At 39.5% G+C, this 27,635-nt stretch overlaps 1 protein-coding gene across 4 annotated transcripts in view; it reads left to right on the forward strand.

Moving 5' to 3' along the window:
- SEPTIN7 (septin 7) overlaps positions 1-27,635 on the forward strand; it is a 145,915-nt gene that overhangs the window by 81,389 nt on the left and 36,891 nt on the right. For all 4 annotated transcript variants that reach the window (XM_032785457.2, XM_075062589.1, XM_032785458.2 and 1 more), the window contains 3 exons: positions 12,442-12,548; positions 22,629-22,729; positions 23,654-23,788. In XM_032785457.2, the coding sequence (XP_032641348.1) occupies positions 12,442-12,548; positions 22,629-22,729; positions 23,654-23,788 (343 nt within the window). The remainder of the gene's footprint in view (positions 1-12,441; positions 12,549-22,628; positions 22,730-23,653; positions 23,789-27,635) is intronic.

Below are 27,635 nucleotides of genomic sequence, written 5' to 3' on the forward strand. Positions count from 1 at the left end.
CTGGAAAGTGGCCTACTACACCCTGAAGTTCTGCAGTCCTGCTGGTCACCTTGGATTGGCAGCACTCCCTTGAAAATGGTGCTGGCTAAAACACATACACACACAATGTGTGTGTGTGAGAGAGAGAGATGATATGGAAGGAATCCATGGGATTTTGACCCCCAAGTCCCAGAATTCCAGTAGCTTCCTGTAGGTATGCCACAATAAACAACTCATGCATTGAGCCTAGCACCAGAATATTGCATCTTGAGATACTTGCCCAGAATGTATGCACTTATTTTGAAAGAGTTCAGTGTTGTGTGAATGCTGTGATTCACAAGGGAAGTAGACAAAGCATTAGACAAAGCAGCCTGGATGCATTCTGTTATATCTGTATAATTATAGCAAGAGACTGTCTTAACTTTCCCATGTGTACAAAGTCTAGGTTTTACTGCTGCCGCTTCTTTAATATCCCCACTTTTATCCTCACTGCTAAAGTTCTGGGCAATATTTTGACCAATTCTTACCTTTTAGGTGTATATTACTCCTGAGGGCATTCTGTGCCAAAAAACATTTAAAATTCTGCACACATTTTAAAATTCTGCACATTTTATTTGTCAAATATAGAGGCTCCAGCATAGCATTGGGGAGCACAGGCCATTGGCTGCACAGAGGTGGGAGATCACTCTGCAGTTCTCTCCCAGGACATAGACTCAGCAGTGAGGCTGCATTCAATCCTGACACAGTGCAAGGACCCGGCGTGCCCCAGGAACACCCCAGGGCCCTACCTATCTGTGTGGGCAGGCAGACTCAGCATGGCAGGATTCAAGTGTGGAGGGGCTTAATGTGGGGGGATCCAGGTGTGCATTGAGATGGTTCTGTGTGGAGAAAATCTGGGTGCACAGGAGCTTTTGGGGGGATTCTGGGTGCAATCGTAATTGGACTCTGCAGGTGGGTCTAGGTCAGGGGCTGGCAACCTTTCAGAAGTGGTGTGCTGAGTCTTCATTTATTCAGTCTAATTTAAGGTTTCACATGCCGGTAATACATTTTAACGTTTTTAGACGGTCTCTTTCTATAAGTCTATATTATATAACTAAACTATAGTGGTAGGTAAAGTAAACAAGGTTTTGAAAATGTTTAAGAAGCTTCTTTTAAAATGCTGATCTTACTCTGCTAGCCTGGGGTTCTGTTCACCTAGGCTGGCGGCAGGCTGAATGGGGCTTGTGGCTGGGAACCCAGACCTGTGGGGGGGGGCGTGGATTTAGGGGTCAGGGCAGAGGGCTGGGGGTGTGTGTAGGGGGGTTCAGGGCAGAAAGCTGTGTATGAGGGCAGTTCAGGGGTCAGAGCAGAAGGCTGGGGAGTGTGGGGGGGTTCAGGGGTCAGGGAGGAGGGCTAGGTGGGTGTGAGGGGGGTCCAGGGCAGAAGGCTGGGTGTGTGTGCTGGGGGAAGAAGCTGCCGCACAAGCTTCTGCGTCCTGCCCCCACAGGGGAGAGCAGCGGGGTAGGGGGCTGGGGACCGCAGCAGGTTGCAGTGTGCCACTCAAAATCGGCTTGCGTGCTGTAGGTTGCCGACCCCTGGTCTAAGTGAAGGTGGTTAGGGCTCAGCAGGGGGGATGTCTGGGTGTGCAAGGGATAGAGCTTGGGGCTGGGTAGGGAGGTCGGTAGGGTGGGGATCCAGGTGCAGCTGGTTGGGGCTCGGTGGGAGGAATGCGAGTGGCTCATCGGGGTGGTTCAGGTTCAAGGGGAGTGGGGCTCATCAGGGAGGTTCCGAGGGCGGCGGGGGGTGAGTCTCAGTGGGAGGGTCTGGGTATGAGGGGGTCTGGATGCACAGGAGTTGGGCAAGTGGGGGAACAGCTCCCTGCACAGGTATCACTCCCCCTGCAACCGAGGAGTGATGGGCGCAGGAAGCGGGGGATGGGGAGTTGGTAGAGATTCCTGTAGCCGGGGAGAATTCTAGGGGTTGGTCTGATGCAGCCCTGGATGCTGTACAGGGGAAGAGGAAGTCCCGTCTGCCCCAGCATAGCTGGGACTCACAGCTGAGCCCAGTGCAGGGTACGAGCCACAAGCCAAGTCTTTCCCAGTCCCACTTCCTGCCCCACAGTGATTTCTCTCTGCCAGCTGCCTTGGGCACCCAAAACATACTGCTGGGGAGGGTCGTATGATCTCTTTTGTGGCTTTCCTTTGCTTCCCTGTCAAAAGTCATTTTTCTGCGGGGAAGCAAAGAAATCTGCAGGGGACATAAATTATGCATATGCGCAGTGATGCAGAATTCCTCCAGCAGTAGTATATTCAGCATGCTACTGTTAATGATGATCTTCTCATCTCATTTGAATCTCCATAGAACAAGCTTTTCTAAAAGCACAGTGCAGAGTAATACATGAGCCGTGCAGAGTAATACATGAGCCATGCATATCGGCAGAGTCAATCCTGTATCTTTATCAGTTTTTCACGAATAACCTCAAGGAGCACAGTATTTCTTCAGATTTTCACAGCAGTAGTGTTTAGTGGACAATACGGACCTTCATCTGTGACTTATAATTTCATTTAATTTATAAATTGTAAATTCAAATACAGCCATTTTGAATCTTTCTGCATTCTTTAGGAATGACTGTACGGGAAAGACTGTGTAAAGTTGTTGTAAATTCTAGTGTTTTGTTTTGTTTTTTTTAAATAATTTTACATCCCTGTAACCAGGAATCATAGGAGGGTGCCCTAGAATTGAGGAAGACTTCATGACAACATCTCTTGTCACTTATCTAATTCACTCTGTGCAGGCAGTTAAAGTGTCTGCATTCAATACTACCATTCGCACAGGGAAAAGAAGTTTGAATTCTGCTGCTTACTCTTTTTAGGTTCCTAATTCCTTCAGCTCAGGCAGCAGTTGTCCCAAATCAGATGAGCTCTGAAGCCTCTGGGAAGGGCCTGTCCTTCTGTATTTTTACCCTTTTTTGTCTTGATTTCCTCTTTTTCCATTTTGTCCATTCGCTTTTCTTTTCCATCTCCCATAAATAAGCTTTTATGGAATTTATCCTCTCAGCATTACTGCTTGTGAAAAGCGAAGAGTAGGATCATAGGGACAATGCTTACTATCGGATTTTTCTATATAGATAATCACTACCCTAGCATTCTGCATTATCCCATATCCAGTTTAAAACCTAAGATACTTCATAAGTAAGTTTTGGATTTCTTTTCGTTTTTACTTGCTTACAGGTTAGAATTGTACATTATTTGTCTAGTGCACCCAAAATGGTGCCATGTGCCTTTGAAACTTGGCACTTGAACAAGAGTAGCGTAAAGAGAAATCACCTAAGATTTCCGTTTCCCTTCTTCTTTGGAAGACTGAAATTTCTGTATGCAAAAGCCTTGTCTGGCTTGCCTCAGCTATTACATAAAATATTCTATTCCAGCATAAGATTATATCTGCAAAACTTCAGACAGATTGGCTAGTTTGACAAAGGTATATGTCAAAATAGGTCTGTGGAATGAAAGTCGTGTTTCAATCTTTACTATGGAGAGAGCAATATCTGTTTTTAAAACGCTGTCCTAATGGCTGCTAAAGAGATTTCAGTAACCAACCCTCACTAGTTCATAGATTCTCTGAATTATTTAAATGGTATTTATGGTTACAGTGACTAAGTGTCTAACAGCAGCCTTGCTTTGGATTTGAAGTTAAGTTTTGTGCTCTTGAAGAAGTTGATAGAACTGTTCAGTGTGCACTGAATGTCAGAACCTTGATGTTGGCGATGTGACTGCCCAGAGGCGAAAGCAAAGTTCATTTGCCGTAGGCTTCCCTGCTGCTGTGTTGTACCAGAAAGTTGTTCATGGAATCCTGGCTCCAGCCGATGTGATTTCTCTGAAACTGTTAATTAAGAACAAAGATCACTAAATGGAGGTTTAGATTGTTCTTGCCTTTTTTATATATTTTTATGAAATGTTAATCTAAAATGCTGCAAGACTTTTTACAAGGCCATGTGCTTTGGATGGAACTATAGACCTAGATTTATGGGAGAAACTCTAAAATGTGGAACTGCTTGATCCTTTGTCGTTTGTAGCCACATTATTTAACTCCAAATTATCTTACTCAAATATACCAGTACAATAAAATCAATGTATGTATTCTTGTACATTTTAAGAGATACTTGTGAACATGAATGAATCTCAGTGGAGAGGTTCCAGAATAAGTCTTGGAATGGAAAGGGTCTTGCAGTCTTACTCTGACGTCCTCTATAGTGGCTTGGTTTACTTAACATAGCATCATTTACCACCTGTGTGAGGTGGCTTGTTCTATCCTATCTTTCAGTACCTTTTCAGTCTCTTCTGCTTCTCGTCTGCTTTGGAACCGACACCAAAAAATTAATATAGCATCTCCTACTGAACTTTTACCTATGAGTGCAGCTTCCTTCCTGTGCAAAACTATCTGATGTGTGCTGCAGCTGTGTCCAAGACATTATTCAGGACATCAGGCATTTCGATACAGCTGCAGGCACTGTGTGCATACATGTACGGTGAGTTGTGTAAGGATGAAAAGACATGAAATACATTATTTTTTGTACTGTCTGACAAGCTGATGTGATTTTTCTTCCTGTGGCTTATAAGTACCGGTTTTATGTTGATGGGGAATTTCTCATGTAAAAACATTGTCTAATGGAAAAATCATCCAACCCCCCCCTCCCCCCAAGAAAATTTTGTGACACCTGCCAAAAACAGTGTACATACATCTGATTTTAAATAAGCGTTAACAGAAAGCATATTTGGTGGATTTGTATTGCTTCACAATAGCACCAAATATACACCATACCGAAACTGTGAAATGCACTAAGCAAAATTATCTGCTTTACTGGATTGAGAAAAGAGATTTATGAAAGTGAGCTGCTCCTACCATCCCTATAATTTTAAAGCATTTTACGGGAAAAAAAAATCTAACTAAAATTAAAATGGGTCTAAATACAGTTCTCTGCTCAAAATGTGGTGGTGTGCTTTGATAAAATTGCACATATTGTAGAAAATGAGTATAACTTTGCTCTGTAGCATTCATAATCAACTCTTATCTCCAGTGAGTTAGTATTATAAAATTTTGGCTACTGTGAAATAAAAGCTAATATGTTAAATATTAAATACTGCAATGAGCAGGAGGAATTTAAATGTTTGTGAATCTATATTTCATATCATTCTAGATTGGATAGTGTGGTTCAAATTAGTTACTATTTTTAGTGGTACTAATTTAAACCTTTTTAAAAAAAATCAAATCATAATTTATTTTTATATTTTGATTATGGAAGCTTAGATGCCAATGCTTGCAAAAACATAACAAAACACCCTTTTCATGGGGATGAGTAGCTCCTAGTCAATCTTCTAGTACTATTTGAAACTGGAAAAGCAATTTTAATGTCATTCATACATTAGAATTTTAAGACCAGATTCCCAACTGTGCAGCAGGTAATGTCATACAAAATCAGTGTAGCATATGTTCAATCAAACAAACTGGTTACCTGTTAGATCTCAAAACATAACTGTTAGTAGGGAATCATTACATTAATGTCTAGCAGGATTTGCAGGATTCAGTTCTTTGACCCAACACTATTTAATACTAATGATCTGGTTAAAAAAATGTAGATTTGCTAATAGTTTGCAGAAGGCATGTTGGAGTGGGGTTAATGATACACCACTTAGTGATCTGGTTCACTTTATAAGGTGGATGCAATCAAATGTGTTTTTAATATGGTCAAATGCAAGGTCTTGTATCTGAGCATAAAGAATGTAGTCCATGCTTACAGGATGGGGAAACTATAGAAAGTAGTGACTCATATGAAGGGCTTAGGAGTGATGGGGAGTAGCCAGCTAAACATATGTTCCCTGTGATGCTGTAGCCAAAAGCCTAATGTGATGTATAAACTAAGATATGGGTATGGAGGTTCTTTTACTGCTGTATACTACACCACTGGTGGGAACCAACTGAAGTAATGTGTCCAGTTCTGGTATCCATGCTTCCAACAGAATGTTGAAAAATTGGGGGGAGAGGGGGTTCAGAGAAAAGTCATAAAAATGACTTCACAATGAGACTTAGTGTGCAATCAGTTTAACTTATTGAAGGGAAATTTTTAAAATTACTTGACTAGTCTATAGGGATCTACCTGAGGAGAAGATATACACCTCTGCCTCGATATAATGCTGTTCTTGGGAGCCAAAAAATCTTGCTGCATTATAGGTGAAACCATGTTATATTGAACTTGCTTTGATCCATTGGTGTGCACAGCCCCCCACCTCCACCCCCAAGAGCACTGCTTTACCGTGTTATATCCAAATTCGTGTTATATTGCGTGGCGTTATATCAAGGTAGCGGTGTAGAAGGAGAGATCTGTAATATAGCAGACAAAGGCAAAACAAAAATTCAAAGATTGGAAGTTGAAACTGACATTCACATATGAATGTGTATATACACACACAACAACGTGGTCATTCGAACTACTTACCAGTGGATGTGGTGTATTCTACACTTGAAATTTCTAAGGGCATGTCTAACTTTCTTGACTGTCCATATAAGGTGAATCAGTTGAAGTCAGTGAGCATAAATTAAAGGATGTAAACTCTCTTCTCCCTTCTCTCCCCTAAGGTGCTTTCATTCAGAAATAATCCCCCAAGGAGGATTAAGTTATAGCGACCTAAGTTCTCTTGGTTTACTACAGTAGTTCTCAAACATTTGTACTGGTGACCCCTTTCACATAGCAAGCCTCTGAGTGCGCCCCTCCCAGCACAAGTTAAAAACAGGTTTTTTATATATATTTAACACCATTATAAATGCTGGATGCAAAGCAGAGTTTGGAGTGGAGGCTGACAGCTCGTGAGCCCCCCCCATATAATAACCTCATGATTCCCCTGAGAGGTCCCAACTCCCAGTTTGAGAACCCCTGGTTTACTATAACTGAGGTGACTGAGGAATTGAAAAGTCTTAGAACACAATTTCAAAAATCTCAGTAGTGACATCTGTTTTGTTAAACTTTAGTACTCCCTTCTGTACGCAAAACTGAATCTTTCTGAAGTGTGACATTGAGTTTACATCATCAGTCATTTAAAAAACAAAAAACAGTAGCACTAATCCGGTAGTAAACAGTGAGTGGCTATAACAAATGTTCTGTTCTGAGTTTTACTAGAAATTGGACTAACATTGGCTTTCATGAAAGGCTACAATACTGCCTAAAATTCCAAGGTGTACTGAAACTGTCTGGCAAAGTAGGGAAAGAACGGCTGGAATTCTCAGTCGTGCTCCGAGCTGAACTAACTGATCCCATTGAAGGCAATGGGAATTTTACCACTGACTGAAATAGAGGCATAGTTAGGGCAACACTAAGGCCAGGTCTAAACTACTGGCTAAATTGGCACCACTGCGATATATGCAGCGGTGTTGATTTAGTGGGTCTGGTGAAGACTCACTAAGTTGATGGGAAAGCATCTCCCATCGACACAGTGCAGTGTAGACACCGCTGTAAGTCAACCTAAGGTACGTCGACTTCAGTTACCTTATATAGAATGAGCTTGTGGTATCCCATCCGATCCCTTAAAACTTCAGAATCTTATTTCCACATGTTCAGTCTCGATGTTGACCTGGCAAGCCAAGGCAAATCATTTAGCAAAGATTTCTGTGTTGAATGTTCCCATTTAAAAAAAGCTGAGGCATTTAGAACATCAGTACATTTTGGCTAACCTTAAAAAAAAATATATATATCAATGGCTCTGAAGGGAGCCCAGGATATAATACCAACATCTTTCTGCAACCCATGAAATCGCTGATATTTGTTAAAGAACAAAGCATTTTAAGATTCTTCCAGCGACCTAGAGGTATAACGTTCAAATTACCTTATATACTTGTTCACTAGCTCATCCGTTTATAAGCCGACTCCCCAAAATGGATAGGTAAAAATAGCAAAAACTCAAAGATCTTTTCATAAGCCGACCCTATATTTCAGGGGTTGGAAAATGTTGGCTCCCAGCCCGTCAGGGTGAGCTGCTGGTGGGTCTGGGCGTTTTGTTTACCTGGTGTGTCTGCAGGCATGGAGCCCCTCACCTCCCTGTGGCTGCAGTTCAGCAGACCGTGACCATAGGTCTCTGAGGGACTCCAGGCCTGCAGATGCTGCAGGTAAACAAAACTACGGTGTATTAGATCAGGGATCGGCAATCTGTGGCCTGGTGGTCTGGGCCGGTTTGTTTACCTGCTGTGTCCGCAGGTTTGGCCAATTGCGGCTCCCACTGGCCGCGGTTCGCTGCTCCAGGCCAATGGGAATAATGGGAAGCAGCGCGGGCTGAGGGATGTGCTGGCTGCCCCTTCCTGTCGCCCCCATTAGCCTTAGTGGTGAACTGCAGCCAGTGGGAGCCGCAATCGGCCAAACCTGTGGACGCAGCAGATAAACAAACCGGCCTGGCCTGTCAGGGTTGCTGATCCCTGTATTAGATATTCAATTCAATGATTCTATAGAGTTTTAAAATCATCAAATTTTGGTGTAGACCCGTTTATAAGCTGACCCCCGCTCTTTAATGTGTCACTTTTTACCAAAAATATTCAGCTTATGAACGTGTATATACAGTAGTTGTTATACATCAGAAAGTGGAGCAGCATTCTTGTGTAGAGAGAAGCCAAAAGGTAGAGCAGAACTCTTCAACTTTCCTTGTATACATGATTGTATCTTACACAATGAGCAACATTCTGACGTCAGCTCAAATTTTGATCACAGCTTCACATTTGGTGATCAGAGCCCACCTGTTTGCTGCAAAATGAGTAAGGAAGAATTTGAGCAACTTATCCTTGTACTAAAAACCTTGTAAGCGGAAAGGTACAAGTATGTGTCTAGTAGAAAACAGTTATTTGCAAGCACAGTAATTACCAGAACAGTGCTGTATGCACAACAACCTTGATCACCCCTGCAAAAAACACAGACTCTGTCTCATCGCTATCTTCTGTGCTTTAGTCTATCATTAAGACTTGCTTTGCCTGCCAGACTTCAACTGTTATAGGTAGTTTACGAACTTCACTACAGTGTTAGCTCTAAGTAGAACTTGAGTGTTGTCCCTAACCCAACTCCTGTCTCCACACACACATCTACAGATCAGATTAAGTGGTGCTTTAATAAAGCTTGAGCTAGTTGATCTGTTAGGGGCTGTGGGTTAAAGCTCAGTTACAGCTCCTCAGCTGCTAATCCAGTCACTGGATAGCACAACTGTAGGTTCAGTGTGGCTGATCTGTAATTTGTGTGGCTTGTCTGCATGGTAGGATAATGTAACCAATACGGGTTGTGATTTCTAAAGGGCACTAAAGTGTTAGACATTAATTGGTCTGTATAGATCCTGCTGGTGCACACTAATGGTTCCCTAGTGTGCTCTAAGTCAGTGCTATTTCAAACAGTAGTACTTGAATGCACACTAGGAAACCTGCAGTGCACACGAGTAGGGTCTATACCAGAGATAATCAATTATTTGTTGTCAAGGTCTAGAGTCCTGAGAAAATTAAAAAAGTCAGAGTTCATTCAAAATTGGCAGTCTGGCTTTGGCCCCCAGCCTGCCTGTTGACTTCCCTGGGTCTATATAGATCAACTAAGTGCACAACATTGCTGCTCTGTGAAGGCAAGCGCTCACTCAAGTTAGTTTTAGATAGTGAGCTCTGCAGGGCTGGCTTAAGGCATAAGATAACTAAACTACAGCTTAGGGCCTCGCAATATGAGGGACCTCTTTTTTTTTTTTTTTTTTTTTTAAAAAAAGGGGGGGGGACTGACTATTTCAAATTTTATCAAAATCATTTGAGAAAAATAAAGGAAATATGGGGAAAAGAAGATTCTCTCTAAATAGAGACATTTTCATTCAAATATGACAAATGTACACATCCGGCTACACAAATACCCTTACCCTATTTGTACCCTTCACTAATTATTCATTATTGATAGGCCGGAGACCAGGGCTGAGGAGGAAAAAAGATGATTGCAGTTGTGAAATGAGTATTTCTACAAGTAAGTCTGCTATCAGTCTTCTAAGGCAGTGTTTTGTTGGGCAGTTGCTACTGGTAAAATTCTGACCATGCCTTCGTAACTTATTTAAATAAATAAATCTCACTGCCGACAACATTGGGGAAAATGTGAGGTCGGAGACAACAGTGTAGTGAAGCAGTCCTGCCAAGCTCATACTGGTATGGGACTCATCCTTGGAGTGACGACATGTGGCATCCCCCTTGGCCAGTAATAGCCAGAAGACAGCCAGCCATCTTTTGTTTATGGGCCTGCATGCTAAGTTGTATAGTGCCTTCAGGCCTGATTTTCTTCATTTTCTTAAGTGTTAGTGGGTTTGTTCTTTCTTTTGATCTGTACATATGTACAATTGTGTATTTTAGTGTGCATGCCGCTTTCTGCTTCATGGACTATCCAGGCTTCACGTGATTGAGTTTGCAGGTGGTCATCTTATAGGCTTGGGTTGAGTGGATCTTGATGAGGATAAATTTGTGTGGGCTTCCCTCTGTCAGTTTCGGGAACCTTCACAGTAAATATCGGAGAGTGCTGACGAAAAGAAATAGAGGGTTTTGAGAGAAGGGAAGGAAAATATACATATATATCAAAATATTCTAAGTACTTGGTGAGAAAGTTATTTCAAACTAGTGCACATATGATTTATAGGCTATTCAAGCCTGTAATAGTCATTATATTTGCTTTAATATAGGCTAGTTTTTTTCATTTTCTCAATGCCTGTTAAGAGATTACCAGTCTTTTTTTCTGGTAAATTCTTTCTCTCTTTCGTGCATATAGCTTGCTGTCATTCTGTGTCCCCGAGGTGTTTAGTCAAGATTAATTAGTGGTCCCGGGGGAGACAGGATAGAGAAGCAAATGCAAGGAGAGATGTCTGCCTAGAAAAGTCTGTAAGAAAAGCTGTCTGCCCTGAGAATTCTGTGCATTGAAATGACACACTCCATAGCTTATCGTTTGAGGATCTCATCAGTGACTTTGCTTTTCAAAAATCACGAAAGAAAATTTCAGTGTTAAAATTAATGTAATGTGCAGACATACTGCAGTTGTACTTCTTCCTTAAGTAAGCTGATCTGTGTAGCTGTAACTGCTTTTGTGGTGTTGTAGATACAAAGTTTTCATATCTACTAATTAAGAAATCATAGATGAAAACGTTAATTTGAAACTATTCTATAATGCAAACAGGCATATTGCAAGACGTGTTTTAGTTAGTTTATTATTCTATTCTATTACAACTTTGCCTTTGTATATATGCAAATATAAATCTTTCGTGTTCATATATTCAATATCTTTTTTGTGAAAATAATAAATTAATTTTATGGTATGGGGTCTCTTTCACTTGACATAGCTTAAGGCCACTCACTTTAGCCTAACTTGCTGTGAAGATAAGCCCTTTGCTGAAGTTCATAATAGTAATAAGCAATAATGTGAGCTTTTGTTTTGTTGATTTTCGTATTCATTTGCTTGCAGAATTACTTCTAGGATTTTTTGCCAAGAATCTTTTACTCTGAAATTTTTCTAGAATGGCTTTGTAAATCAACCAGCAGTTACTGTAAAAAGAGCAGTGCAGCTGGTTACTCCTCCCTTAGAGAAAGTATGTCATCAGTGGTTTGAATGCAGTCTTTATTGGCTTAGGAGCAAATTTCTCTGTCATTGCCTTTGCTTCAGTCCCCCCTTGAGTAGCACAGTGTACCAAGACTTGAAGCAAACCGCAAGCCTGACTAACAAACCTTTTTTTTTCTGTTCACATATCAGTGAATGAATGTTGTAATAGTTCTTAAGTGGTTGGTTTTAAATTTTTTGCTGTTGTGAAGACAAGAACTTAATTTATAAACTGTTTTAGTGGTTGATGTACCTGCTTCAGTGGATCTGTAAATAGGCAGAATTTTATGGGGTTTTAACCTTCGTTTGAATTTACAGGTTCTTCTACAAATAGGTTAGCAGTGCCTGCTTTGTCACTTACGAGCAAATTGCAAAAATAATTCCCAGGCAAACCATGTACATTTGGAATTCCATTCTAATAACTTAGAACCACGCGCTACACCAAAGTAACAATCTTTTGTTATAATAAAACCATTGCATAAAATTTCAAATAAGGTAGTTCCGCTGGTACAGTATGCTTCCAGTTCCAAATAGGTAGCCTGTTTAGAACTTCACATAGCAATGTCTTGTGTGTATTTTATGACTGGAGCAGAGAGGGGGGAGGAAAAGTAGCAAAGTGCATTCGGCAGTTACGACTGTTACGGAATTCAAGTGAAAAATAGATGCTTGTAAACTTGGCAGTGAAAGTCTCATTTTGCAATGTAAAATAGCTGTTGTCTGTTTCCTCTGAGCATATGATTGAAGCTAGGAAAGGTTGGTTGGGGTTGGGGTTTTTTTATCTACCAAATTTTCAAATGTGAGATATAAAAAGTGTGTACTACATGTGGTGATTCTAATTGTATGGACTAATACTTTCCCCTTTCTTCTAGGTGAATCTGGATTGGGAAAATCAACATTAATCAACTCATTATTCTTAACAGACTTGTATTCCCCAGACTATCCAGGTCCTTCACACAGAATTAAAAAGACTGTACAGGTATGTGTGTAGCTTGTTTTTTGTCTTGTAATTTGCAAACTGATAATAGTTTAAGATACTGTTTTGAAGTTCGTGTCCCAAAGAGAAACCTAGCTTGTACTGTAAGCTTGTTCGTATTTCTATCTGTATCTTTTCTTTACAATAAATCAATAACTTGCATGTATAAATAAGCTCTTTTTCTATTGTGTGGTTGCCACCAATGATGTGGTTAAATCCCTCAGCTATCTGACAGGTGGCCACCAATCTCACTGTAGGTCTCTGATCCTTCAGTCGTTCCAGTTGTTCCTGTTCAGAGGCAGGAAACTCTCTGTAGACGTGAAGCTATTGCTTTGTAAATACATGGCCTTTTCAATATAGATTCAGTAAATGTGTTAGGTTCATGTTTTTATTACTCTCCAAAGTTTAATGTCCTAAATACCTTTCCTATTTTCCAGTTGCCTTTTTAAAAAGAAGCCCTGTCTATCTTCTGACCTCTCCCCATTCCAGATTCCAAACCATCCAGCCCAATCCTTTTCTCCTCTTTGTGCCACCCGAGTGCAGTTGTCTTGGACAAACTGAAATTGCAGTCATTCTTACAAAACTATTCAAGAGGCTATGTTCCTCTGTATCTTATCGTTACACCAAAATGTTACAATGCTGTAGAATTCAGTGTTGACGAAATGTGAGAGCTGGTGTGAGACACTTGTTGCAGAATTCAGGTTCAGTGTACAAAAGATGATAGGTATACATGTTAAAAAGTGAGACACTTCTTTTTAACAGTTACAAAAAGACTTCGCATTGTTGTGGAAAAAGTTAAATATATGCCAAAAGGTCTAACTGACCAAGGCAGGATAGACGGACCCTTTTTTAGGGGAGCTGAATGCTTCCTCAAATGCATTGCACTGAATTGAAGTGTACTGTGCTGTTCAATTTATATCCTTTCTCGTAAAAGTTTTGGCCATATAAATTGTGTAGGGTTTCAAACTGTTTTATTTACAGGCTTGTCATGCTGTAGTTGAATCCAAGGTAACAAAGTGCAGTTAGCAAATTTAAAAACTGGGAAGTTATATTCAGGCAGAGGAAATATTACCACTAGGTAATTAAATTTAAATATTTCAGACTAAAGACGATGATGACCAAAAGTTCCTAATTTTTTTGTATGCTATTTTCTTTGTATTAATCATGCTTTAAAGTTACACCATAATTTAAATCACATTTGTCTTTTGAATTTTATCTGCTCTTAAAAATAACAATTAGGTTTACGAGATCTGAAAGACTAATGCAAGGTAAATGTCATCTAGTGTGTTTACACCAATAATCAAATCCTAATGATGTAACATGAATTTGAATTATGTAATGTGTGCAATATAAGAGTGTGCTTAAAACCATGATTGGCTAATAGTAGTAATCTTGAAAAGAGGCAGGATGATGTATTCATATCTTATAGTGATAATTCAAAACTTTCTGTTCCCTCAATAACTAGGGAGGATGTTAAACAGTGACTGTTAATCTTTTTTAAATCAGCAGGACTGGATAACTTACACCAAGAGTAGCTCTCTGATCCACTAATTTTGACTTAACAAATCTCGGAACACTGGGGAAGTTCCAGAGGATTGGGAAAAAAGTTGATGTTATGCCAATATTTAAAAGAGTGTAAATGAGATGACCCCAGTAATTTTAGGCCAGTTAGCACGACGACAGTCTTAGGAAAATATCTTGGAAATGCTAATAGTGCAATCATGAGGCCGATTATTGCCAATAGGTTTTTACTTGAAGTATTACTTCTAGGATTTTTTGCCAAGAATCTTTTACTCTGAATTTTTTTCTAGGATGGCTTTGTAAATCAGCCAGCAGTTGTTGTAAAGAGAGCAGTGCAGCTGGTTACTCCACCCTTAGAGAAAGTATATCATCAGAGACGGCTAAGAAGATTTTATAGACCTCAATCATATTTCATGACTGGTGCAGAGAAAGTAGATAAAGAAGTGTTTTACTACTTCTCAAACACAAGGACTAGGGGTCACCAAACGAAATTAATAGGCAGCAGGTTTAAAACAAAAGGAAGTATTTCTTCACGCAACGCACGGTCAACCTGTGGAACGCCTTGTCTGAGGATATTGTGAAGGCCAAGACCATAACAAGGTTCAAAAAAGAACTAGATAAGTTCATGAAGGATAGATCGATCAATGGCTATTAGCCAGGATGGGCAGGAATGGCGTACCAAGCCTCTGTTTGCCAGAAGCTGGGAATGAGCGACAAGGAATGAGATCGCTTGATGGTTACCTGTTCTGTTCATTCCCTCTAGGGCACGTGGTACTGGCCAGTCGAAAGACAGGATACTGGGCTAAATGGACGTTTAGTTTGACCCAGTAGGGCCATTCTTATGTTCTTATGATGCAGTTATTAAAGGAGGGTAGTATAATTTATGCCAGTCAAGGTGACCTTGGAAAATAGATCTTGTCAAACAAAGTAGATACAACTTTTTTGAGATCACAAATTTGGTTGGTAAAGGTACTGTTGACATAATATATCTAGAATTCTGTAAAGACTTCAGGCTTGTCTACACAGAGCAGCAATCCAGCCTACAAGCATGTAGTTTTTAAAGCACATTAACATGCCCATGTTTGAAACAGCCCTATATTAAAGTGCACTAGTGAACCTTTAGTGTGTGCCAGCAGGGTCTACATGGACCAATTAATGTGAAACATGTTAATGCGCTTCTAAAATCATATCTTCATATGACTGTTACCCCACCATGTAGACAAGCTCTTAGTCTCCTATAATAATCCTGAGTAAAAAGCACTATACAAAATCAATGTATCCCATATTAAATGGATTAAATACTGGTTAACTCACCTTAAAGTAATTGTAAATGGAAATGTTTCTTGACCCAAGGTTATTCGGTATATTTATCAACAATATAAATAGTATGAAAAAGCTGCAAATTTTACCAGTAATTAACACACACATTGGCGCAGTGGCGAATGAGGACAGGTCAGTTATCAAAATACATCTTGATCAGCTGGTAAAGTGGGCTCACTTGAACAGTGTACGTGTTACTACAGCCAAATGCAATGTCATGCTTTTAGGAACAAATATAGGTTATGCTTACAAGATGGGAAACAGTATGCTGGAATGTACTGGCAATGAAAGGGACTTGGAGTTAATCATGAATAGTCAGCTGAACATGAGCTCCCATTGCAAAGCTGTACCTAAGAGGGCAAACATAATCATTGAATGTATAAGCAGAGGAAGATGAATTATAAGTAGGGAGGTGGTATTACTCTGGATGCAACGTTAGTGAGAGAATTGTTGGAATACAATGGACAGGTCTGGTGTTCATGCTTCAAAAAGGATGTTGACACATTGGAAAGGGTTAAAAAAAAATCTAAAAAAAATTATTCAGGATCTGGAAAACATATATTTATGAGAGACTGAAATCCAATTTTATTTTTTTCAAGAGAAAGTTAAGATTACTTGGTCACTGTCTAGAAGTACATACATGGAGTACAGATTTTCGTACATGGCTCTTTTAATCTAGCAGAACAAATTATAATGAGATCCTGTGGTTGGAAGCTGAAGTTAGATAAATTCAGACTAAAAATAAGGTGCAAATTTTTAACAGTAATTAACTATTGGAACAAGGCAGGGTGGATTCTCAATCACTTCGTCTTTAAATCTAGATTGGATATCTTTCTAAAAGATGTGCTGTAGTGCAAAACAGAATTTATGGGCTTGATGCAGAAATGACTGGATGAGGTTCTTTTGTCCTGTTATGCAGGAGGTCAGACTAGATTGTCAAAATGGTCCTTTTTGGCCATAAAATCTGCTAGCCATATACCTGAAAACTATGCCTCTTTTTTACGCCACCAGTAAGAATTCAGTGAAATCAAGTGTCTTGTGATTGAAGAGGATTCTTACTAGATTTAGATTTATACAAATTGAAACACAAATGGAAACTGCACATCCATATTGTTTGGAAGTAATTAGTCCTCCCTACTCCACCACTTGTTTAACTTTGTTCAGTCTCTGTTCATATGCTTAAATTAGGAGTTCCCATAAGGACAACCAATTTATATTGTAATGGTATGAAAGTCATTCACCTATTTAGGATCCGTTGCTACCCTTATCTGGCAGTCTGCTTTTCATGTACAACTGCATCTTGTGATGGCTGAAAAATCAACAAATATTGTCTCTTAATTCAAATGTCGTTTAGGTAAATAGTGGAAAATATTAGAATTGTGACCTTGAAAGTTATATGTATTAGAGACTCCTGTGGCTGACGATATTTAATTGCGATTCCAATTCAAATATTATACCTAAGTAGAGGTTCTTGATCTATTAATTTAACGTTTCATATGGCATCAGCATGTGTCCATGTTTATGCTCATGTTGGGCGCTCTTGGGGCAGATTTAAATAATGAATTGAAATTCAGCATGTTCAGGGGCTCTAATGTTTATCATTCCCAGTTAATACCTATACCTGATGTTCCTTGTTCATGTGGATTGAAATATTCTGAGTAGAAATTACCCTTTATTTTTCTTGCTCCTCTGTATCATGTAAAAAACATTTATTGAGTAGGAGTTAAGGTGATTAGAATAGAGAAGTTTAACTGCATAAGTATGAACTGTAATTTTGGCAGTGCTTGACAATCACGAGGCAGGTTATTGGTAATAGTTTTATTTAACAAAAATGAAAAATAAGTTTCATTCTAAGGATTCTTTTAAACAAACACAAAAAGATTTCTCATTTCCACTTTGCAACTTATATCAGTCAGGACTTTGGCAATGTTTTTCGAAAATTATGCAGAGTTGATTTCACGTAGGTCTATTCAGAAGAAGCTATAAAGTAAGCGATTTTATGTAAAATACAGTTTGTTTGATCATCAGTTAAATATTTTAAATGGTGTGTGATATAGGAATGCTTGATCCAGTAGTAATACAGTAGACACTCATTAGTAGGAACATATCGGTGCCTTTGTGCTATGTTGCTCCTAAGTGGCTATTGCTGTTATGAGGAGTGTCGACAATTCACAGTAGGGAAAGTGTTCCCAGGGGAAATGTTTCTCAGTAAGCAGTGGTTGCTCTTACAAAATGTTGCTGCAAACAAGCATCAACTGTAGTGAGACTGAGACTTGTATTTAGTTTGATAGGATCCAGTGTAATAATGTAAAATAGACCAATCTGACCTGCTTAACTAAAGTGCATGGGAAAATGGTTATTTTGGAATGGGTTTGTTAAGAAAAGTTTTAAATTCCAGAACTTGAACAAATTTGTTTTTCATGAATCTCTCAGGAATACTTGTAAAACCAGATGATAGGATACAGTTGGATTCTAAATGTGAATGACACTAGTTTACAGTTATCTGGATCTGTTCCAGATGTTGCTGCATTCTGAGATTTTGGCCATGTATGGACACAAATTCACTTAGTTCACTCTGTGATTGGGCCTTGTCTGGTTCCACCTTTGGAGGGTCGGGTGAGAGAATCCAGGCTTGTGTACCTCCTCTCTTGATCCATTTGTCAAAGTATCCAACCACTCATTGTGGAATCTGTGTAGGGTTCCAAGCAATAGTGTTTGTTGCTCGCACTTAAGGCTAGGCATGCCAGTGATATTTTTTTCTCTTCTGTTTAGGCACAAGTGAGGGTGTCCAAAATCTAAAATCCTGTCCTTTTAGTAGCCAATATGATTCAGATGTGGAGATGCTTATGTTTATTGCATAAATTAATTCACACCTTTCCTGATATTTCATAATTTTGGAGGTGCAGAGGAGGCTAAAAAGTCATTCTTAGGATTAAACATTGAATCTTCCTCAGCAACTTGGCTTTCTTTGCTCTTATTTGAATAATGTTCAGTGTCTTGTCTCTGCAAGACTATTGTTTCATTTTCTCATTTTCTACAAAGTATATTCTAGATTTATTGTTTTATTAAAGGTGTTTGTCCATTTGTTAGTGACTCACTTTAAGTTGGATCATGTTGCAATGTGTCTTGCAGCTGACTTCAAGCGTGGTGATTTCACTGTGTTCTGCAGTTCGCTATGTATGTGTAAGAAACAGCTTTGCATCACTGACATGCTCTGTACCCTAAAATAGCAAAATTGTATTATATTGTGTGATTGGTGAGGAAGCCCATCCAAATAACATAAATTGTTTATAAAAGTTGGGGTTTTTAAGTCGTCTGTCACTGAGGCTTTTGTGAAAGTGGTACTTAACTGGAAAGTTGTCATAAGAACAAAAATTGAAAGGGCCCCAGACTGGGGAGTATTTTATACAGAAAATAAATACATTGCTACCTCAATATAACGCCACTCAATATAACATGAATTTGGATATAACGCGGTAAAACGGTGCTCTGGGGGGAGGAGCTGTACACTCAGGTGGATCAAAGCAAGTTCAATATAACACGGTTTCACCTATAACGCAGTAAGATTTTTTGGCTCCCAAGGACAGCGTTTTATCGAGGTAGTATATAGGAATAGTGTTCTAAAACTGTAGCCTGTGTTTGCTCACGCAGATGAACGTGACTGGAGGGCTGCATGGTTTACAAGTTTGGTAATAAGGTACAGAGATTCTTAACTTTAGGACATCTCTTTGAGCCTAGGGCCTGGTCTACACTACGCGTTTAAATGATTTAAACAGCGTTAAATCGATTTAACGCTGTACCATCCACACTACAACGCTCTTTATATCGACATAAAGAGCACTTTATATCGACTTCTGTACTCCTCCCAGACGAGAGGAGTAGCGCTAAAATCGATATAAACATATCGGATTAGGGTTAGTGTGGACAGCAATAGATGTTATTGGCCTCCGGGCGGTATCCCACAGTGCACCACTGACCGCTCTGGACAGCAATCTGAACTCGGATGCAGTGGGCAGGTAAACAGGAAAAGCCCCGCGAACTTTTGAATTAACATTCCTGTTTGCCCATGTGGCACTCTGATCAGCACCGGGTGGCGATGCGTCCCAAATCCAAAAAGAGCTCCAGCATGGACCGTACGGGAGTACGGATTGATTTGCTTATGGTGAGACATTCTGTTGCTATCAAATCTCCGTTACAGAACATAATGCCAAAGCGTTTGAAAAAATTCTCCCAGGCACACAGTGCTGGCGTGACAAGGTAACGGGAAGCCAGGAGACTCAAATGGATGCTCATGGGGAGGGGTCTGAGGATCCAGCTATCCCACAGTCCACAGCAGTTCTGAAAAGGTATTTGATCTTGCTGAGCTCCAGTGTCGTAGCGTTCAAACACAGAGTCTGGCCTGGTTCAGGGAATAAGTCCTATTTCTTTACCCCCCCCCCCCCACGTGAAAGAGAAGAAAAAGAAATCATTTCTTTGACTTCTTTCAGTGTCACCCTATGTCTACTGAATCTTGCTGCGTAGACGCGATGCTGCAGCAGTGAAGAGCGTATTCCTCCTCTACCCTCTCTGTGGCAGATGGTGAGTAGAGACTGTAACTGTCCTCACGAACCTTGAGTGCTCCCAATGCTTTTTAACTGAATATGGGCGCCTGGGTTGAAAACAGGAATGAGTTCCTGGTCACTCCCAGTAGATAGGACAGAACGGCTAGTAACCGTCTTCATCATAGCAACTGGGGGGCTAGCTCTCAATCAGCCCCTCCCTTTCCTGTGTAAAGAAAAGATTCTGTACTGCCTGGACTTCATAGCAGCAGCATCTGGGCTCCTTCCACCGCACCACTTATTGTCCTGCCTGGACTTCATAGCCCCGGGAGGTGGCCTCCGCCCTTCATTTATCTCACTAACAAGTCTCGTTTCTTATTCCTGCATTGCCTATAACTTTATGCACAAACTGGGGGGACACTGCCACGGATAGCCCAGGAAGGTGGGAGGAGGGAAGCAACGGTGGTTGTGCAGGGCACCCCTGAGAATACTGACGGACGGAGCAGCTGTGCCTGATACACGGTTGCCTCTAGTACACTTGCCCCCTTATCTAGCAGGACTGACTCTATTTTTAGAAACCATAACAGGAGGGATTGGACTTGGGGAGTCATTCCCAGTTTTGCTTTGTGCCCCCGGCTGATCTCAGCCAGGGCACTCATGGGATAGCAGCAAAAAAAGCAAAACAGTCAGAGGGCGAGAGATAACCGTCATGCTCATTGCCAGTTTACTCCGGCAGTAGACGGTACAGAACGACTGGTAACCATCTCTGCTATCATGCAAAAGCAAATGAATGCTGCTGTGTAGCGCTGGAGTATCGCCTCTGTCCGCGGCATCCAGTACACATACGGTGCCGGAAAAAAAAAAGCTGAACGGGCTCCATGGTTGCCGTGCTATGGCGTCTGCCAGGGCAATCCAGGGAAAAACGGCGCGAATGGATTGTCAACTGTTGTTTTCCCGGAGGAAGGAATGACTGACAACATTTACCCAGAACCACCCGCGACAATGATTCAACCCAGAATTCCAAAGGGCGGGGGAGACTACGGGAACTATGGGATAGCTACGAAATAGCTACCCACAATGCAACGCTTCAGAAATCGACGCTAGCCTCAGACCATGGATGCACAACGCCAAATTACTGTGCCTAGTGTGGCCCCGTGAAATCGAATGTATAATATCAGTTTTATGAAACCGATTTTAGCTAATTCGATATTGCGTAGTGTAGACGTGGCCTAGGTCTAGCGAATGGTCATTTAACTTGCTAGATCTTAATTGGTTGTCTTAGTCAACAGCAGGAAAAGCACCACCAAACTTCTTGGCAGTTTGAGAGGCAAAAGAGTTAATGTGCATGGACAAGCTTTCATTCCTAGAATTAGTCACTGATGTTAACATAGCTAAATAAGTCCTGGAGCAAAGTCCTGCTAGCCATGCTACTCCAGGAGGTACGGAACATTACTCTTTGGAAAGTTCTGTGCATATCATGTGCATTCCTTCAGTTGTCAACTTAAGGTGGCAGAGGATTGAATAGTGCTTCTGCATTCTTGAAATATGATTGATGCCCCAAGGAAAGGTGGTTGTGAGGACTTGAGCCTCTCATCTCCTCCTTACTACCATAGTGTAGAAAAGCAATCTGCATAGACTACTGCAACAGACAAATATCAAAATTAATAATCTTGTTTCCTTTGATTTTATCTAACACTAATAAGCCTTCATAAAAAGGGGGGTCCACATTTTAGCTTCAAATTTAATGCAAAGTTGGTGGCTACTACAGATAACCTCATGGTGGGATGAGGTACTTTGCGTACATAACCAAAACCTGATTGGATAATATTGTACTACAGATATTGGCGAAACTAGCTCCAGCTGGGTTTTTAAAAACCTGTATGTGTTATCTCTGCCCAAGAAACCAACACTTAATGTTGGCAATCTTGCTAACTATTCATAAGAATCGATATATGTTTTTAGGGAAAGGAGAGAGGAGAAGCTTATTTGCTTTTAAAACTGAAAAATAAAATTCCAAATATTTATAGTGGAAGACTGTGTTCCGGGACTGATTTTTACAAACACTAAATTTTCTAAAACAGTTATTTTTAAACAAAATGTATAAAAATAGTAGGGATCACAAGCTTTATTCACTTTTTTGAAAAGGATAGTCTCTTCCTTTAAAGGGGGTAAAGTGGAGTAATTTCTCTTAGTATGATCTTCCATATGTATGGATGTAAGAATACATATACTGAGTTGCAACAAGATGTAGTATGTACTGTGCAAGTCTTGGGATCTTTTTGCTAAATTTCTATCAATATTGGTCACTTTGTTTTTCTAATTGAGTTCTAAAACTGCATAAAATTGGAACTAATTAAAATGCTGCCAACCAATGAAAATATTGGATAATGCTATCAGCTAGTGAAAATATTAAGCTTCTCTCCAAATACTTTACAAATAGATTTTCTAACACTGATAGTATCCAGTTTTCCTCACTTTGTCTTAAAGGTTAAATAAAAAGTCAGATGACATAGGCATAATGAGTCTTTGCAGCTGCCATTTTGAACTGTAAAGTTGCTCAAGTCTATAATTGTTGATGTATACTTTGTATGCCAATGGCTATCTAGACACATTGAGTCTGAGTTTTTTCATTGAAATAAGTGACTTAAAATCATTGTTGTATTATAACTACTATATGAGAATTTAAATCCTTTTACTCTTATAGGTTGAACAGTCAAAAGTTTTAATCAAAGAAGGTGGTGTTCAGTTACTACTCACAATAGTTGACACACCAGGATTTGGAGATGCGGTGGATAATAGCAATTGGTAAGAAATTACTTTCTTATGATATCCCAACGTAAATTTGAATATTATTGTCCTTGTGATCATTTACTATCAAAACTCATTTTAAAGATGCCAATTTTTCTCTTAAATTATAAGGTTTACTTCTTTAAACTTTTATACATTTATATTGGCAATTTCTCTTTTAGCCAGAAATTTTATTTTAAAAGCTGGGTTGCCTATTGCCATTTTAATTTGGTTAAAATGCTTTCAGCTTCTCTCTAACTAGCTCAAATGTGAACAGAATCTCCAGCCTTTTGTGTGTTATCAATGCTCCCAAGAAGCTGAAACTAATTATTTCTGTGTTGTCACAGGATTAGAATCCTTTGGCATCCTGTAAAGAGTATTCCTTTAGTTACTGTTCGTAAGTGTTCAGTTGAATACTATTACAGTGTATAGTTGTGTTTAAAGGGCTTTTCAGTGGACGTGTGAACTGTTGTCTTAAAGCTGTCATGCTATTTGTCTTTTTTTTTTTTTTTTGAAGAGTTGAATGGTCCTTTAAAGTATTGAATCCTTTATTCTTTCACTTTTACTTTGTGTACTCCTTAGAGTATTTTAGTTTATATTGTACTAACAATTTATATTTACTTTCATTGCACAACAGTTTGAAATTCTGTTGACTATAAGAGCAGCTCTTAAAGTTTTCTGGCATTTAGGAATGCATTGGTTAACATTCAAGTTAGAAGTAGAGTTCTGTTATTTTAAAGTGGTTTAGAATATAATTTGTCCATCTCTCCTCCTACATTTAAATATCTCCATATTTTTAAACTAGATATGCTAGCAATACTGTACATACACTCATTTTTTTGAAAACAGATAAACAGTATGTGTATCTCAGAAATTGATGTTTAATGCGTATGTGATATGTATAACTGGTCTTACAGGTTTTTATTTACGTACATTCTGTAGTTGGCAGCCTGTTATCGACTACATCGACAGTAAGTTTGAAGACTACCTGAATGCAGAATCTCGTGTGAATCGACGTCAGATGCCAGATAATAGGGTGCAGTGTTGTTTATACTTCATTGCTCCTTCAGGACATGGGTTAGTATCTTAATATTTTAATGTGCCTTTCGCCCCTAATGCACTTTCAAACTTTGGCATTCCTAAAATATGCAAAATTCCAAGTCAGGATTATTCAACATATAAACTGCAGGCTGTTTAATTTCACAAGGTAATTTTAATTTGGCTTGCCAAACACTAGCAAACCAGACTTGTAATAAATCAGAATATCAGGAAATAGGATTAGTTGCCAAGAAAAAAATTGTCAGTTTATCCCATTTTGTGAACATTCATACGTCTTTCGTTTCCCTAATGCCATTTCTGTATTAATTATCACACAATTTATTAACAATTTTAACTGTAGAAGATGCTCCCAGAACTCAGCCAACAAATTTTCAACTTTCTTTGAACTCAAATGATAGCTCAAAAGGAAGGGGAAATGTACTTATGTTCAAGTGGTTCATATTTGCCATAAATTCATATTGGGACTTAGCATGGCTTTTGTCCAGTGAGTTGAAAACTCCTGATACTGAAATTCTACTTTTAATTCACCTATTTTCACTATTATGCAAACTTTCATCCACTCCATCTCACTTTTAACTTGGTCAGACTTCTCTCTAGTGGGAGAGAGAGAAAATTGCACTTTTGAAGTACTTGATCTTGGGCCATGTTAATCTGAAGTTGGAACTATACAGCAATTTATTGTGGTATTACAACTTTGATTAATTTGTGAGTGACTTTCTCTGCTTGTTACATTTGTACTTTAAACTAGAAATGGAAAGCAAGGGTCTCCCTGCAAAGTGGTAAACAAGGCTGGTGGAAGCCGGTGGGGGGCAGGGGCCTGTAGATAGGCTACTAGAGTCAGAGCTGCTGAACCAATGCTGTCTAGCACACCGATACTCAGGCTGGTTGTAAGTCGTTTAGATTGGAAGCTCCAATAGCAAAGCATTGTGAGGCACCCATGGTTATGGGGCAGGAAGTTGACACAGCCCCTCACTGGTCTGGATTGCACCCCAGAATGTGACGCTGCCCCAAAATCCATTGAATCAAGAAGACAAATGTGCTCAGGCAATATAAATGGAATGAGGCCTATTTATTATTTTTTTTCCTTTTTTTTTTTAAAGGATATTGCCTTATCTGTCAACAATATTACTCACCTCCTACCTGTTTTTTATGGTGTTACATGGTCTGATCTTGTTCCTGGGCTCACTGTGGCCTATATAATTGTCATTGTCAAGTGAAACACATCTTTCTGTCTATTCTGAATAAAACAAAACTCCATTTACAATGGGTAAAAATATGTGTAGAGTGGGTATCTTTTCTTTGCTCTCTTTGTTTTAAAATTCTTAAGTATTTTCATTAAATAAAAATTGAAGTGTTAGCACATGTATGTACATGAAAAATAATCACATTAAATCCAGAAAGACTGCCCCAACTGCTGAAGAATGAACACAGGGACAGCAAGTTCCCTTCCACTGAAGATCGCACACACCCTCAGCAATAGCTTGAGAAATTGTGAGAACCTGATTTGAACCTTAGCATTCATAACCTGAGAAGCTAGCATGAACCCCTCTAAGCTTAATTACCAGCTTAGATTTGATCTCGCTGCCGCCAGCCAAAAAATTCCAGGGTTTTGGCTCCCTCTGGTCTCCCCAAACCCTTCCCTGGGGAACCCCAAGACTCAGAAGCCCTGAGTCTTACCACAAAGGGAAATAACTCCTTCCCTTCCCCTCTCTCTCCCACTCAGAAAATTCCTCTCTGGGCTAACCTGAGAATTACTGATGCAACCTCTTTACATCACGATACCAAGAAGCATGTCTCCTCTCTTCCACAAAGACAACCAAATACCAGGAAACAGAAAAGAATCTATCTCTCTTCCCCCTTTGTCTTCTCCCTCCACCAATTCCTGGTGTTGCAGAGATTCACCCTCCGTAGATCTAACACACAGAATTTCCCTCCCCTTCGTTCCTTAGCCTACCCAGAGATGAGAAAAAACCTCAACAAGTCTTTAAAAAGAAAACTTTATATAAAAAGAAAAAAAAAGACATAAAAATATTTTCTGTATCAAGGTTGAAATAATACAGGTTCAATTGCTTAAAAGAAAAATGAATAAAGAGCCTTATCCCAAAAAGAGATACAATTTAAACATTCCAGCAACTACACACATGTAAATACAAAAAAAACAATAACAGCCTATTATTTTTCTACCTTTGTACTTACAACTGGGAAACTGAAGATTAGAAGCTTGAAGATAGAAAAAGATCCCCTCTCATAGCTGAGACACAGACACAAAACATTCCCTCCCTCAGCTTTGAAAAATCTGGTTTCCTGATTGGTCCTCTGGTCAGGTGTTTGGTTTCCTTTGTTAACCCTTTACAGGTGAAAGAAACATTAACCCTTAGCTATCTATTTATGACACATGCCCAGTAGATTAACAAACTGGGGTGTAGTAGTTACCCAGAATTGGGATTAAGTTCCAGGATTAGATCTCTCATGGAAATCTCCCTGGAATTATCCACTCCCTTTTTATTTGAGGCTGTTAGCTCCAATATTTCTGTTTACAAAAGCCAACAACATTGTGAAATACCTCTCTGCTTCAGTATATTTTCCCCTCAGTTTTGTATTAATTTTTGAAGCTTTTGGCCTGGACATGCTAAAATGGGCCCACATCACCAAATAAATTTGCTTAAACTTAATATGCATTGTGTTTGATGCTTAATGGAAGTTTTTTGATTTTTTTTAACTATAGTTGAAAAGCTAACACTTAATTCCACATATACAGTAGCTAGTGCTAAGTACCTTTCCACGAGAGTTTATTGGATTACAGCTTTAAATCCTTATAAATATTATTTAAAGAAATTCAGGTGCATGTAGTATTTTAGAAAATTTTAGCCTTTGCCAGCCCGTCTGGGTTTGATAGCACCGAATAAATAAGATTCCAGTATTTGTCTATGGGAACAAACAATCTCTATTTCTCACAGATTTTAAAAGTACAAGATGAGTTGAAATGTACACAGCCTTTTGCTGATTTGAATCCAGTTTCCCAGCTGCTTAACTGAAATAAACTGAATAAATCTACTCACAGTGGACCTCTTCATGCAATTGCCAGTCTTGTTAACTGTCTTGGCCCTTCAGATAACTTAATCAGCATGGAAGCTGTCATAAACAGATAGTTAAGGGTTAATGTCTTTTACCTGTAAGGGGTTAACAAACAGTGAACCTGGAACACCTGACCAGAGGACCAATCAGGAGACAAGATACTTGAAAAATCTCGGTGGAGGGAAGTCTTCTTTGGGTGTTCTCTCTGGGTTCTGAGAGGGACCAGACATGTAGGCAGATTCCTCCAATCTTTCTGAAAAAATCTCTTCTGTTCTAATTTTAGTAAGTACCAGGAGAAAGGCGATTTTAGTCTTTTGATTGTTTTCTTTATTTGCACATATGTATTTGGCTGGAAGGTTTTAAATGTGTATTTGGCTGGAAAGATTTTTAATGTGTATTTTGCCGAAAAGATTTTTAAGTTGTATGTATGCTGGGGGGGAGGATTCTCTATAAGCTGAAAGACCCTGTAATATTCCATCTTGATTTACAGAGATAATTTTTACTTTTTATTTCTTTTATTAAAAGCTTTGATTTTTTCCCCTTGTTAAGGCTCAGAGGAACTGAGTCTGTACTCACCAGGGAATTAGTGGGAGAAGGGAGAGAGAGGAGGTGGGGGAGGGTGAATTTCCCCTTTTGTTTTAGATTCACGGAGCTTGAATCTGTATTGCCTCTGGATGAGGGGAAAAGAGGAGGGGAGGGGAGGTAACATTCCTTTCTGTTTTAAGATTCAAGGAGTTTGAATCACAGTGATCTCCTAGTGTACCCAGGGAGGGGAGGATCTAGGAGGAAG

This window comes from Chelonoidis abingdonii, chromosome 2 (genome assembly GCF_003597395.2).
Source record: "Chelonoidis abingdonii isolate Lonesome George chromosome 2, CheloAbing_2.0, whole genome shotgun sequence".
Classification (NCBI taxonomy): Eukaryota; Metazoa; Chordata; order Testudines; family Testudinidae; genus Chelonoidis; species Chelonoidis abingdonii.